Source organism: Balaenoptera acutorostrata, chromosome 4, assembly GCF_949987535.1.
Source record: "Balaenoptera acutorostrata chromosome 4, mBalAcu1.1, whole genome shotgun sequence".
NCBI classification, from domain to species: domain Eukaryota; kingdom Metazoa; phylum Chordata; class Mammalia; order Artiodactyla; family Balaenopteridae; genus Balaenoptera; species Balaenoptera acutorostrata.
In genome coordinates this window covers 102,515,606-102,530,454 of record NC_080067.1, presented here as the reverse complement: position 1 = coordinate 102,530,454, position 14,849 = coordinate 102,515,606, and the positions used below count along the sequence as shown (strand labels likewise).

Genomic DNA, 14,849 nt, shown 5'->3' with positions numbered 1-14,849 from the left:
GTCAATATGATACACCACATCAACAAACTGAAGAATAAAAATCATATGATCATCTCATTAGATGCAGAAAAAGCTTTTGACAAAATTCAGCACCCATTTATGATAAAAACTCTCCAGAAAGTGGGCATAGAGGGAACATACCTCAACATATGGTCATACCATATATGACAAACCTACAGCTAACATCATACTCAACAGTGAAAAGCTAAAAGCATTTCCTCAAAGATCAGGAACAAGACAAGGATGTCCACTCTTGCCACTTTCAACATAGTTTTTGAAGTCCTAGCTACAGCAATCAGAGAAGAAAAAAAAATAAAAGGACTCTAAATTGGAAAAGAAGAAGTTAAATTTTCACTGTTTACAGATGACATGATACTATACATAGAAAATCCTAAAGATGCTACCAGAAAACTACTAGAGCTCATCAATGAATTTGATAAAGTTGCAGGTTACAAAATTAATACACAGAAATCTGTTGCATTTCTATACACTAACAACGAAAGATCAGAAAGAGAAATTGAAGAAACAATCCCATTTACCATCACATCAAAAAGAATAAAACACCTAGGAACAAACCTACCTAAGAAGACAAAAGACCTGTACTCCAAAAACTATAAGACACTGATGAAAGAAATCAAAGACGACACAAACAGGTCGAAAGATATACCATGTTCTTGGACTGGAAGAATCAATATTGTCAAAATGCTTATACTAACCAAGGCAATCTACAGATTCAGTGCAATCCCTATCAAATTACCAATGGCATTTTTCACATAACTAGAACAAAAAAATCTTAAAAATTTGTATGGAGACACAAAAGACCCAGAATAGCCAAAGCAATCTTGAGAAAGAAAAATGGAGCTGGAGGAGTCAGGCTCCCTGACTTCAGACTATACTACAAAGCTATAGTCATCAAAACAGTATGGTACTAGCACAAAAATAGAAATACAGATCAATGGAATAGGATAGAAAGCCCAGAAATAAACCCACGCACCTATGGTCAATTAATCCATGACAAAGGAGGCAAGACTATATAATGGAGAAAAGACAGTCTCTTCAATAAATGGTGCTAGGAAAAGACAGTCTCTTCAATAAATGGTGCTAGGAAAACCGGACAGCTACATGTTAAAAAAATTAAATTAGAACATTCTTTAACACCATACACAAAAATAAATTCAAAATGGATTAAAGACCTAAATGTGAGACTGGACACTATAAAAACTTAGAGGAAAACATAGGATGAACACTCTCAGATATAAATCACGGCAGTATCTTTTTCGATCTGTCTCCCAGGGTAATGGAAATAAAAACAAAAATAAACAAATGAGACCTAATTAAACTCAAAAGTTTTTGCATAGCAAAGGAAACCATAAACAAGAAGAAAAGACAACCCTCAGAATGGGAGAAAGTATTTGCAAATGATGTGACCAACAAGGGATTAGTCTCCAAAATTTACAAACAGCTCATGTGGCTTAATATCATCAAAACAAACAACCTAATCAAAAATGGGCAGAAGACCTAAATAGACATTTCTCCAAAGATGGGCAAGAGGCACATGAAAAGATGTTCAACATTGATAATTATTAGAGAAATGCAAATTAAAAGTACAATGAGATGTCACCTCACACCAGTCAGAATGGCGATCATGAAAAAATCCACAAACAATAAATGCTGGAGAGGGTGTAGAGAGAAGGGAACCCTCCTACACTATTGGTGAGAATGTAAATTGGTGCAGCCACTATGGCGAACAGTATGGAAATTCCCTAAGAAGCCAAAAATAGAGCTACCACATAGTCCTGCAATCCCACTCCTGGGCATATACCCAGAGTAAAATATGGTCCAAAAGGATATATGCACCCCAATATTCATTACAGCGCTGTTTACAATAGCCAAGACATGGAAACAACCTAAATGTCCATTGATAGAAGAATGGATAAAGAAGATGTGGTACATATATGCAATGGAATACTACTCAGCCATTAAAAAGAATGAAGTAATTGCCATTCACAGCAACATGGATGGACCTAGAGACTGTCATACTGAGTGAAGTAAGTCAGACAGAGAAAGAGAAATATGGTATGATATCGCTTATATGCAGAATCTAAAAAAAAAAAAATGATACAAATGAACTTATTTACAAAACAGAAACAGACTCACAGACTTAGAGAACAAACTTATGGTTACCGGGGGGGAAGGGTGTGGGTCGGGGGACAGTTAGGGAGTGTGGGACTGACATGTACACACTGCTGTATTTAAAATGAATAACCAACAAGGACCTACTGTACAGCACAGGGAATTCTCCTCAATATTCTGTAACAACCTAATTGGGAAAAGAATTTGAAAAATAATAGATACATGTATACGTATAACTGAATCACTTTGTTGCATATCTGAAACTAGCACAACATTGTTAATCAGCTATAATAAATATAAAACTGAAAGTTAAAAAGAACCTGATGAAAGAAATAGAGCTTGAAAAAAACTCTATTACACAGGAGTTTTCCTTCTAACAGTTTACTAATTGCACATGGGCCAAGACTATCACATGGGAAACAGGAATAAATTTATTAGGTAGAGCTAGACATTGTAAAAACAAGACTCTACCTGATAACAAATACAATTTAACTTACAAATATTACTAGCATATAAAATTAAAGAGCTAACAAATTCCTATAAAAAAAAGATGTTAAATATTTCCAATGTATTATATTCAAAAAAGCAAATTCTACAAGGCAAACTTAATGTACTACAAAAGAAAAGTATATCTAGTGTGGGGAATATAGTCAATAACTATGTAATATCTTTGTATGGTGACAGATCATAACTAGACTTATCGTGATCATTCTGAAATGTATAGAAATATTGAATTACTATGTCATGTAACAGGAACTAACATAATGTTGTAGGTCAATTATAATTCAAAAACAAAGAAACTCAGAAAAAGAGATAAGATTTGTGGTTATCAGAGGCAGGGGAGGCAGAATTGCAAGACGGCAGTCAACATGTACAAACTTCCTGTTATAAGATAAATAAGTTCTAGGGATATAATGTATAACATGATAAATATAATTAACACTGCTGTGTGTTATATAAGAAAGTTGTTAGGATAGTAAATCCTAAGAGTTCTCATCACAAGGAAAATTTTTTTTCTATTTCTTTAATTCTGTATCTATATGAGAAGAAGGATGCTCACTAAATTCACTGTGATAATCATTTCATGATGTATGTAAGTCAAATCATTACGCTGTACACCTTAAACTTATACAGTGCTGTCTGTCAATTATATCTCAAAAAAACTGGAAGAAAAAACTGTTTACAATGGTATACCTGGGATTTAATTCAGAACTCTCATTAATTTATGGGCTCATGTTAAACAATTGGTATTAGACACAATTATCTATAGAATGAAAATACGGTGAGTTTCAATAAAGTTTCAATAGCTAACTTTCTTAAAAACACTTTACTTAAGAGGAGAACCTTCAGGGATACTAAGAAACTATAAAGTGTTTCTTTTATCATGCATTTTTTTCCCTGCTGTAAGTCTAAAATTCTACTGTGACTTTGAAGGAATACTGAAGGGCACAAATTAGAAAGCTTTTTATTTAACTATTCCTACTCTACCCAGGAAAGCAATGAAGGTTTAACAGTGTCTCGATAGTATCTGAATTGAGCCCACTTGTACAGTATTAGCCCACTTATATTTTTATATTGTAATTAAAGATAATTATTTCTGGGAAAAGGACAATTTATAAAAAAAAAAATAATAATAAGTGTCCTTCATTATATGCAGATAGTACTTAGTGACCAATTGAAAGATTATGTCTACAGAGTCACAATACTTTAGAGATTGCCCTCATAAGAGCTGCAGCTGGTTTCTTGTATACATCAAAGATATTAGTCTAGTTTCCTTTTAGGTTTTCCTCCTCTATGAAAAAGACTATTTAAAATGTGAAAACAGCTGTGTTCCAAATGAAGTACAAAGAATTTTTACATAGTGTCATTGAAGGATCCTGTTTCTTGTGAATAATTTATAAAATCATTCAGAAAACAAAATACCTCAACTAGTTTGAAGCTATCAATAATCCAAGAGACCCTTGAAGATGTTAGTTTCTCATTTGACTAATGTATAAATTTGTTTTGGTGAAAACTTTTATAAATTATTTTACGGTCTTTATAAGAAGAGACAAAAAGGAGAAAAGAAGTCAATTCATTAACCCGACAGGCAAGGAGGCCTACAGTGAATTTTCAGAAGTCTGGGATGTATTTACCTTTAAATTTGGGCTAATAGTGGCTTGTATTGGCATCCTCCTAGAGTCGAGAGAAATTCTAATGAATAAAGAATGTATTTCATAGTAGGAGGATAGACAGTGGGAAGCTAATAATAATAATCAAGTTAGCAGTAATATCATTTACTAGACATATCCATGGAAATGACATTTAGAAAGAGTCAAACTAACATTATAACTTTATAGCTATATGCCCAGCCCCAACAAAAAAAAAAGAAAGAAAATAATAATATTCAAATTTAACTTCTGGATTTTGTAAATAAATCAAGAGATGTATACTACAGTATACAAATGGTAAATTTAGCAATTTTCTTTGTGTCGCTAAAAAATCTCTTTACTTTCATGTATAAATAAAGTTAGTTAAAAAAAATTATTAAAAACGCAACAGAAAAAAATTCAATTGGCAACAGTTTTCTGAGGTTCACAAACCTTTAGGTTGAGTATCAGACATTACAAGAGAAATGCTATCATCATCTCTTCGTTTTTCTTTAGTGTGTGCAGCCTGCTTTGCATAATTATTGTCTGTCTGACTTGGTTGTGAACTCCTGCAAAACAAAATAATATTATACTCAATTCTTCTAAACACAAATGAATTTAGAAGCCAGCTGACATATATTCAAGATAAAAATAACAGGTTACAAATGGCATCCTGTATAGCAGAGGCTGTACTCTGAACAGTAAAAAGAATATTAAAATATGACTTGAGAAATAAGTTCTCATTCCTGTTCTACATTTAAATTCTCCATGTTTCTTTGGAAGGAAAAAACAAGATAAGCACAACACAGAATTGTGCACATGCAAAATGAACAAAGAATAATAGAAGTATTAAATACATTGAAGAGGTCTAAAAAGTAAAAATTCCACGAACACAAGTACATGATAATCACACTTATGTGTAATCAAAAAATAAGTCAAAGGTAATTGTTAATATGTTTCAAGCATGGTTCACATATCAAAAGTTATGTACAAAATAAAGTTTGGAGTGTAGTTACAAACTTTACCTACAGAGAAAATAATTTAAAATATAACCTACTGGTTAAATACATAAAATATAATACTGTGTGAAAAACAAGTTTTGGATGATGAGCATAATATCACTATTAATGAAAACATAATACAATAGTAGTAGGGGATTTCAATACCTCACCCCACTTTCAGTAATCATTAGATCATCCAGACCAAAAAAAAAAAATCAAAAAGGAAACATTGGATTGAACCATAAACTTGACCAAATAGACCTGACATGCATTTATAAAACATAAACACAGAACATTCTCCATGATAAGTCACATGATAGGCCACAATGCAAGCCTTAGCAAATTTAAGAAGACTAAAATCTACAAAATATCTTTCCCAACCAAATAGTATAAAATGAGAAATCAATTAACAGGAGGAAAGCTGAAAAATTCACAAGTATATGGAGGTTAAACAATATGCTCCTGAAAACCAACTGGCCAAAGAAAAAATCAAAAGGAAGATCAAGAAATATCTTGAAACAAATGAAAATGTGAGCATAAAATGTCAAAATCTATGGAATGTTCTATGAGGGAAGTCAATAGCAATAAACGCCTACGTTAAAAAACAAGAAAGAACTCCAATAAACAACCTCACTTTACACCTCTTGGAACTAGAAAAAGAACAAATGAAGCCCAAACTAAGCACAAGGAAAGAAACAAAGATCAGAGCAGAAGTAAATAAAATAGAAATAAGAAAAACAACAGAAAAGATAAACAAAACTAAGAGCTAGTTTTTTTAAAAAATAAAGTTGACAAACCTTTAGCTACCCGAACCAAGAAAAAAAAGACTCAAATAAATCAAAACAGATCATCAAGAAACTACAATAAATAATTATATGCCAACAATATGGATAATCTAAGAGCTGGTTTTCTGGGGGCAAAAAACCTTTTACCTAGACTAAGGGAAAAAAGAGAAGAAAAAGAGAGAAGACTTGTGAATAAAATCATAACAACTGGTAGCACAGAAATATGAAGTATCATAAGTGACTATTACAAACAATTGTACATCAAGTCATATAACCTAGAAGAAATGGACAAATATCTAGAAACATACCAAACCTACCAAACTGAATCATGAAGAAAAAGAAAATCTGAACAGATCAATAATAAGGAGACTGAATTAGTAATCAAAAACCTCCCAACACAGAGAAGCCCAGGACCAAATGGTTTCACTGGTAATTCTACCAAGCAATTAAAGAAGAATTAATGCCAATCCTTCTCAAACTCTTCCAAAAATTTTAAGAGGACGGAACACTTCTATACTCATTTTACAAGGCCATCACTACACTAATACCAAAGCCAGTTAAGAACACTACAGGAAAAGAAAACTATACACCAAATACCCCTGATGCATAGAGATGCAAAAATTCTCATCAAAGTATTAGGAAACCAAATTCCACCACACATGTTAAAAGGATCATACACCATGAGCAAGTGGGACTTATTCCAGAGATGCAAGAATGGTACAACATCCAAAAATCAATCAATGTGATAAACCACATTAACAAAATGAAAGATAAAAATCATCTGATCCCTCAAAAGACGCAGAAAAAGCATTTGACAAAATTCAACAGCCTTTCATGATAAACCCCTCAAAAACCTGGGTATAAAAGGAACATACCACAACATAATAAAGGCCAATGCCACAAACCCACAGCTAACATCATATTAAACAGGGAAAAATTAAAAGCTTCACCTCTAAGATGAAGAACAAGACAAGGGTGCCCACTCTCACCACTCTTATTCAACGCAGTACTGGAAATCCTGGCTAGACAAATTAGACAAGAAAAAATAAATAAATAAAAGGCATCCAAATCAGAAAGGAAAAAGTAAAACTGTCATTATTTGCAGATGATATGATCTTATAGAAAGAAACCCTAGAAAATCCAGCAAAAAACTGTGAGAACTAATAAATGAATTCACTTAAGTTGCAGGATACAAAGTCAACATACTACAATCAGTTGCATTTCTATAACTAACAATGAACTATCTGAAAGAGAAATTAAGAAAAAATCCCATTTACAACTATAGCGAAAAGAATAAAATTATACTTATGAATAAATATAACCTAGAAGGAGAAAAACCTGTACACTGAAAACTATAAGATACTGATGAAAGAAACTGAAGACACAAATAAATGGGAAGATAGTCTGTACTCATGGATTGGAAAAATTAATTTTGTTAAAATGTTCATCCTACCCAAAGCAACCTACAGATTCAAAGCAATCCCTATCAACATTCTAATGGCCTTTTTCACAGAAATAGAACAGTCTTAAAATTTGTATGGAACTACTAAAGACCCCAAATAGCCAAAGCAATCTTGAGAAAGAAAAACAAAGCCAAAGGAATCACACTTCATGATTTCAAACTATATTACAAAACCACAGTAATCAAAACAATATAGTATTGGCATAAAAACAGACACATAAATGAATGAAACAGAATAGAGAGCCAGAAATTAATCCATGCATATATGGTCAACTCCTGTATGATAAACACGCTAAGAATACACAATGGGAAAAGGAGAGTCTCTTCAATAACTGATGTTGGGAAAACTTGACAGCCACATGCAAAGGAATGAAACTGCATCAATATCTTATACCATATACAAAAATCAACACAAAATGGACTAAACACTTAAATGTATGACCTGAAACCATAAAACTCCTAGAAGAAAACATGAGAGTAAGTTCCTTCACATTGATCTTGGCAATGATTTTTTGGATTAAACACCAAAAAAAGGCAAGAAAAGAAAATTAAAAAGTGGGACCAAAAAGCTTCACAGCAAAGGAAACCTTCAACAAAATTAAAAGGCAACCCATGGAATAGGAGAAAATATTTGTAAATCATGTATCTGATAAGGGAGTTAATATCCAAAATATATAAAGAATTCATACAACTCAACCAAAAAAGTAGAACAATTTCATTAAAAAATAGGCAGAGAAACTGAACAGAAGTTTTTCCAAAGAAGACTACAAATGACCAACAGGTACATGAAAAGGAGCTCAACAACCACTAATCATCAGGGAAATGTGTATCAAAACCACAATGAGGTATAATCTCACACATGTGAGAAAGACTATTATCAAAAGATAAGAAATAAGTGTTGGCAAGGATGTGGAGTGCTGTGGGAATGTAAATTACTGCAGCCACTATGGAAAACAGTATGAAGGTTCCTCAAAAAATTAAAAATAGAACTAATATATGATCCAGCAATGCCACTTCTTAGTATGTATCCTTAGGAAACAAAATCACTCTCTCAAAAAGATATACACACCCCCATGTTCACTGCAGCATTATTTGCAACAGCCAAGACATGGAAACAACATAAGTGTCCATCAATAGATGAATGGATAAAGAAAATGTGACAAACACACACAGGATGGAATATTATTCAGTCATAAAAAAAGAAAGAAATCCTGCCATTTGTGACAACATGAATGAACCTTGGACAAAGACAAATACCATACAATCTCACTTATATGTGGAATCTAAATTTAAAAACAGACAAACACACACCTAGATGCAGACAACAGACTGGTGGCTGCCAGAGCCAGGGGCATGAAATGACTGAAGGTGGTAAAAAGGTACAAGTTTCCAGTTGTAAGGGAAATAAGTCCTGGGGATGTAAGGTACAGCATGATGACTATAGATGACAATACTGTACTATATATTTGAAAGTTGCTAACATAGTAGATCTTAAAAGTTCTCATCAAGAGAAAAAAACTGTAACTATGTGAGGTGATGGATGTTAACTAAACTTACTGTGTTACTCATTTTGCAATATATACATATATGAGATCATTATGTTGTATACCTAAAACTAATACAATGTTCTGTCAGTAACATATCAATAAACTAATTTTTAAAAGCAAACTGATAAACAATTGGGAAACCAATTTGGTACTAATTAGAATAGCCATAGAATGAATTCAATTTTTACCAACAATCTTCTCACCCATGATAACTATAATTAACAAAACAACTCATTATGGTATTATTTAAGTGGGTAAAAATTTTGAAATAAAAAACTACATAAAATTATTAACCTACAGCATTCCTTTACAGTAGAATATATTATACAGTAATTACTCCATTTTCAAAACTATTTAACAACATAGAAATTTTTTAAATTTTATTGAAGTACAGTTGATTTACAATGTTGTGTTAATTTCTGTTGTACACCAAAGTGATTCAGTTATATGTATATATATTCTTTTTCATATTCTTTTCCATCATGGTTTATCACAGGACATTGAATACAGTTCCCTGTGCTATAGAGTAGGATCTTGTTGTTTATCCATCCTATATACAATAATTTGCATCTGCTAATCCCAAACTCCCAATTCTTCCCTCCCCTACCCTCACTTAGAAATTTTTACATCTATAAAAGTACTAGAAAATCAGACACCAAGAATAAATCAAAGATCCCTGTACAATAAAATATGAAATACATACCAAGTGACCTCAGGGAAGATTGCGGAGTAGGAAACACCTACCATGTTCTCACCTAGATGACAACTGCACTGGCAGAATCTGTATGATGTAACTACTTTGGAATTCTGGAGTCTACAGAAGGCTTGCAACTTCCAGTCAAAAGTTTCAACAGTAAATTGCAGTTAATTTTGGTCAATTTAGGCAATTTGGATGGTAGCAGTTACCTATGCCTAGCTTGGAGGCAAGCAGCAATGCCCAAGTTCCTAGAACTGTTTGCACAGGCTTACAATTACCAACATGAGCAATAAGGACCTCATCCTCCAAATACTGGGAATCTGTATTCTGATCACTGATTGCTATCTCTGATCGTGGATAAGCAGACATAGAGACAGGCAGCCATTGCTGCAACAACCACCACCACTGTTGCAACAATCTCCCCTTCCTCTTGGAATTGCTAAAACAATTTCCAAGACATTTAAAGAACTAGCACCTATTTTGTTTTATTTCCTCCCTTCATTTTTCCCATTTTCTCCTTATGGGAACCAAACATTTAAGGACTAGGACACTAAAACGTAATCACACGTACAAGGAAATTTAGAAAGTCACAGACATAACTGGGGAAAGACACAGGCTCAGAAAAAACCTGAAAAGACCTTTTGTTTACATATCAGGCTGATCCCTGGAACAGGGACATGTTACAACAATTTAAAAAACTAAAAAACAAAGGGAAAAAATGCAGCAAACACTGGGGAAGGGAGAGAATCTGATTTTCAGACTTGGTATCTTATAAGATCCAAATGTCAAGTTTTCAACAACAACAAAAATTCATAAGACATACAAAGAAACAGGAAAGTATGGCCAATTCAACAGAAAAAAAATTAATCAACAGAACCTGTCCCTGAAAAAATCCAGTTGGCAGACTCAGCAGACAAAGACATTAAAACGACTATCTTAAAGAACCTCAGGGACTTCCCTGATGGTACAGCAGTTAAGACTCCGCGCTTCCAAAGCAGGGGATGTAGGTTTGATCCCTGGTCGGTCAGGGAACTAAAATCCCACATGCTACGTGATGCGGTGAAATCAAAAGAAAAAGAAAAAAATCTTGGACAAAAGTCAAGAAAATGACTTATGAAAAAATGAAAATATCAATAAAAGACAAAATACACAAATGAACCAAAAGGAAATTCTGGAGCTAAAAAAGTATAATAACTGAAATGAAAATTTATTAGAGAGATTCAAAAGCAGATTTGAGTAGGGAGAAAAAACAAGAAGAAACGGTCACTAAACCTGAAAATATGATCATGGAAATGACCAAATCTGAGGAACAGAAAGAAGAAAAAAAAAATGTTTTTAATAAATTTATTTATTTATTTTTTGGCTGTGTTGGGTCTTCGTTACTGCACACAGGCTTTCCCTAGTTGCGGCGAGCAGGGGTTACTCTTCGTCATGGCACCCAGGCTTCTTTTTGCAGTGGCTTCTCTTTGTTACAGAGAATGGGCTCCAGAGCGCAGGCTCAGTAGTTGTAGCCCATGGGCTTAGTTGCTCCGCAGAATGTGGGATGCTCCCAGACAAGGGCTCGAACCCATGCCCCCTGCATTGGCAGGCAGATTCTTAACCACTGCGCCACCAGGGAAGGCCCAGAAAGAAGAAAAATTTAAGAAAAGTAAACAGAGCCTAAGGGACCTATGGGACACCAAAACATGGACTAATATACACATTGTTGGAGTCTCAGAGGAGAAGAGAAAGGGGCAAAGATATTATTGGAATAAATATCACCAAAGAATTCCAAATTTGATGAAAAACATGAATATAAATACCTAAAAAGTTCAAGGAGCTACATGTAGAGTAAACTGAATGAGACCTACACCAAGAAATGTTATAATCAAATTGTCCAAAGACAAAGGCAAAGAGAGAATCTTGAAAGCACCAAGCAAAAAGTGACTCATCACACACAAAAGATCCTCAATAAGATTATGAGCAGATTTCTCATCAATACGCATGCTGGCCAGAAGGCACTGAATTGTTATATTCAAAGGACTAAAGGAAAAAACTGTCAACAGGAAATCCTATATCTGGCCAAACTGTCCTTCAAAAATGAGGACAAAATTAAGACATTCTAAGACAATCAAAAGCTGAGGGAGTTCATTACCACTATAAGAAAAACCAGTCCTACAAGAAAAACTAAAGAGAGTCCTTTGTGTTGGAATGATAGGACATTAGACAGTAATTCAAAGCCATATGAAGAAATAAAGATAACTGGTAAAAGTAAATTCATAGACAATTATAAAATCAGGTATTGTAACTCTGGTTTGTTACTTGCCCATTTATTTTCTACATGATTTAAGCCAGGGGTCCCCAACCCCCGGGCCACGGACTGCTACTGGTCCACATGGTCTGTTACGAACCAGGCCGCACAGCAGGAGGTGAGCAGCCAGTAGGCAAGTGAAGCTTCATCTGCCACTACCCATCACTCCCCATCGCTCGCATTACCGCCTGAACCATTGCTCACATTACTGCCTGAACCACCACCCCCCACCCCCGTCCATGGAAAAACTGTCTTCCACGAAACTGGTCCCTGGTGCCAAAAAGGTTGGGGACCACTGACTTAAGAAACTAATGCATTTTTTAAATTATTAGACTATGCTTTTGAACAAACAATTCATAAAGATATCATTTTATGACATCAATAATTGAAAGGATGTGAGGACAGAGCTATGAAGGAGCACAGTTCTGAATGTTACTGAAATTAAGCTGGCATAAATCCAAATTAGCATGTTATAACTTTAGAATGTTAAATGTAATCCCCATGATAACCACAAAGAAATCAGCTATAGAATACAGACAAAAGGAAATGAGAATGGAATCAAAAAGCTTCACTACAAAAAAACAAGTAAACACAGAGAAAGACAGTAATGTAGGAAATAAGGGGCAAAAAAGCTATAAGGCATATAGAAAACAAATATCAAAATCACAGAAAGTCCTTCCTTATCAATAACTGCTTTAATTGTAATTAACTCAACCCCAAACAAAAGATAAAGACTGGCAGAATGGATTAAAAAAATATGATCCAAGACTTCCTTGGCAGTCCAGTGGTTAAGACTCTGTGCTTCCACCGCAGGGGGTGCAGGTTCAATCCCTGGTCAGGGAACTAAGATCCCACATGCTGCATGGCATGGCAAAAAAAAAAAAAAAGATCCAACTATAGGCTGTCTACAAGAGACTCACTTTAGATGCAAAGACACAAATAGGTTGAAAGTAAAAATATGAAAAAAGATATTCTATGCAAATACTAGCCAAAAGAGAGCAAGGGCGGCTATACTAACATCAGACAAAATAGACCTTAAATCAGAAGTTCACAGGAGAGAAAGAAGGACATTATATACTAGTACAAGGTTCAATACAACAAGGTGATTTAACAATTGTAAATATTTACACACCTAATACTATCAAAATATATGAAGGAAAAAATTGATAGAACAGAAAGGAGAAACAGACATTTTCAAAGTAATAGTTGAAGACTTCAATACCCCACTCTCAAGAGGAACAGAACAACCTGACAGAAGATATGTAAGGAATTAGAGGACTTAAACAAATAAAATAAACCTACGAGACCTAACCGTCATATACAGAATACCCTACCCAACAAGAGAATACACATTCTTCTCAAGTGTACAAAGGACATTCTCTAAGATAGCTATATTTTAAGACAAAAAACTACATCTCAGCAGAATTAGAAAGATAAATATCATACAAGGCATCTTCTCTGACCACACAGGATGAAGTTAGAAATCAGTAACAGAAGGAAAACTGGAATACTCACATCTGTGGAAATTAAACAACACACTCTGAAACAACCAATGGGTCTAAGAAGAAATCACAAGGAAATAGAAAATGCTGAGGGATAAATGAAAATGAAAGGACAACATATCAAAACACATGGGATGAAGCAAAAGCAGTACTAAAGGAGAAATATACAGCTATAGATGCTTACACTAAAAAAGAAGAAATATCTCATATCAACAACCTAACTTTACAACTTAAGGAACTAGAAAAACAACAAACTAAATTCAAAGGTAGTGGAAGTGATAAAATAATAAAGATAAGAGCAGAGATAAAAAGCAAATGGGAGAAAAAAAAGAGAAAAATCAACAAAACCAAAAGTTCGTTCTTCAGAAAGATCAATAAAATCAACAGAACTTTAGATAGATGGACTAAGAAAACAAAGAGAAGATTCAAATTAATAAAATCAGAAATGAAAATTAAAACATCATGACCAGTCCTACAGAAATAAAGAGGATTAGAAGAGAGTACGATGAACTATATGAACTGGATAATGTAGATGAAATTAACAAATTCCTACTGACACAAAACCTACTAAATCACAAAGAAACAGAAAATCTGAATAGACCCATAACTAGTAAGGACATTGAGTCAGTAACCAAAAATCTCCCAATAAAGGAAAGCCCTGGAACTGACAGCCTCAAACAGTGAATTCTACCAAACTTTTAAAGAACAACTAACAGATAATCTTTTCAAACTCTTCCAAAAAACTGAAGATGATGGAATACATCCTCATTCTGTGAGGTCAAGCATTGCCCTGATAGCAAATCAATTCAAAGACACTACAATAAAAATATAGGCCAATATCCCCAAGGAATATTGATGCAAAAATCCTCAATAAAATACCTCCAATGGCTCATATGGTTATATACCTTAACTACATGGATTTATTCCCGGGATGCAAGGATGGTTCAACATACAAAACTCTATCAATATAATACACCACATTAACAGAATAAAAGTGTAAAACCACATGGTCATGTCAATTAATGCAGAAAAAGCACTCCACAAAATTCAATACCCTTTCCTAATAACTAAAAAATAAAATTTGACAATCTAGGAATAGAAACAAACTATCCACCTCAACATAGTAAAAACCATATATCAAAACTGCACAGGAAACATCAAACTCAATGATGAAAGATTGACAGCTTTTCTTCTAGGATCAGGAATAACACAAGGATGCCCACTTTTACCACTTCTAGTCAACACAGTACTAGAAGTTCTAGCCAGAGCACTTATACAAGAAAAAGAAATATAAAAGCATCAA

The 14,849-nt window shown here is 33.8% G+C and overlaps 1 protein-coding gene across 10 annotated transcripts in view; it reads right to left on the bottom strand.

Moving 5' to 3' along the window:
* Window positions 1-14,849, bottom strand: part of SENP7 (SUMO specific peptidase 7) — a 152,454-nt gene that overhangs the window by 46,377 nt on the left and 91,228 nt on the right. For 9 of the 10 annotated variants that reach the window (XM_057545771.1, XM_057545776.1, XM_057545773.1 and 6 more), the window contains one exon: window positions 4,716-4,831. In XM_057545771.1, the coding sequence (XP_057401754.1) occupies window positions 4,716-4,831 (116 nt within the window). Of the gene's footprint in view, window positions 1-4,707; window positions 4,832-14,849 lie in introns of those variants that run through there. The other variant, XM_057545781.1, reaches the window with a different exon arrangement.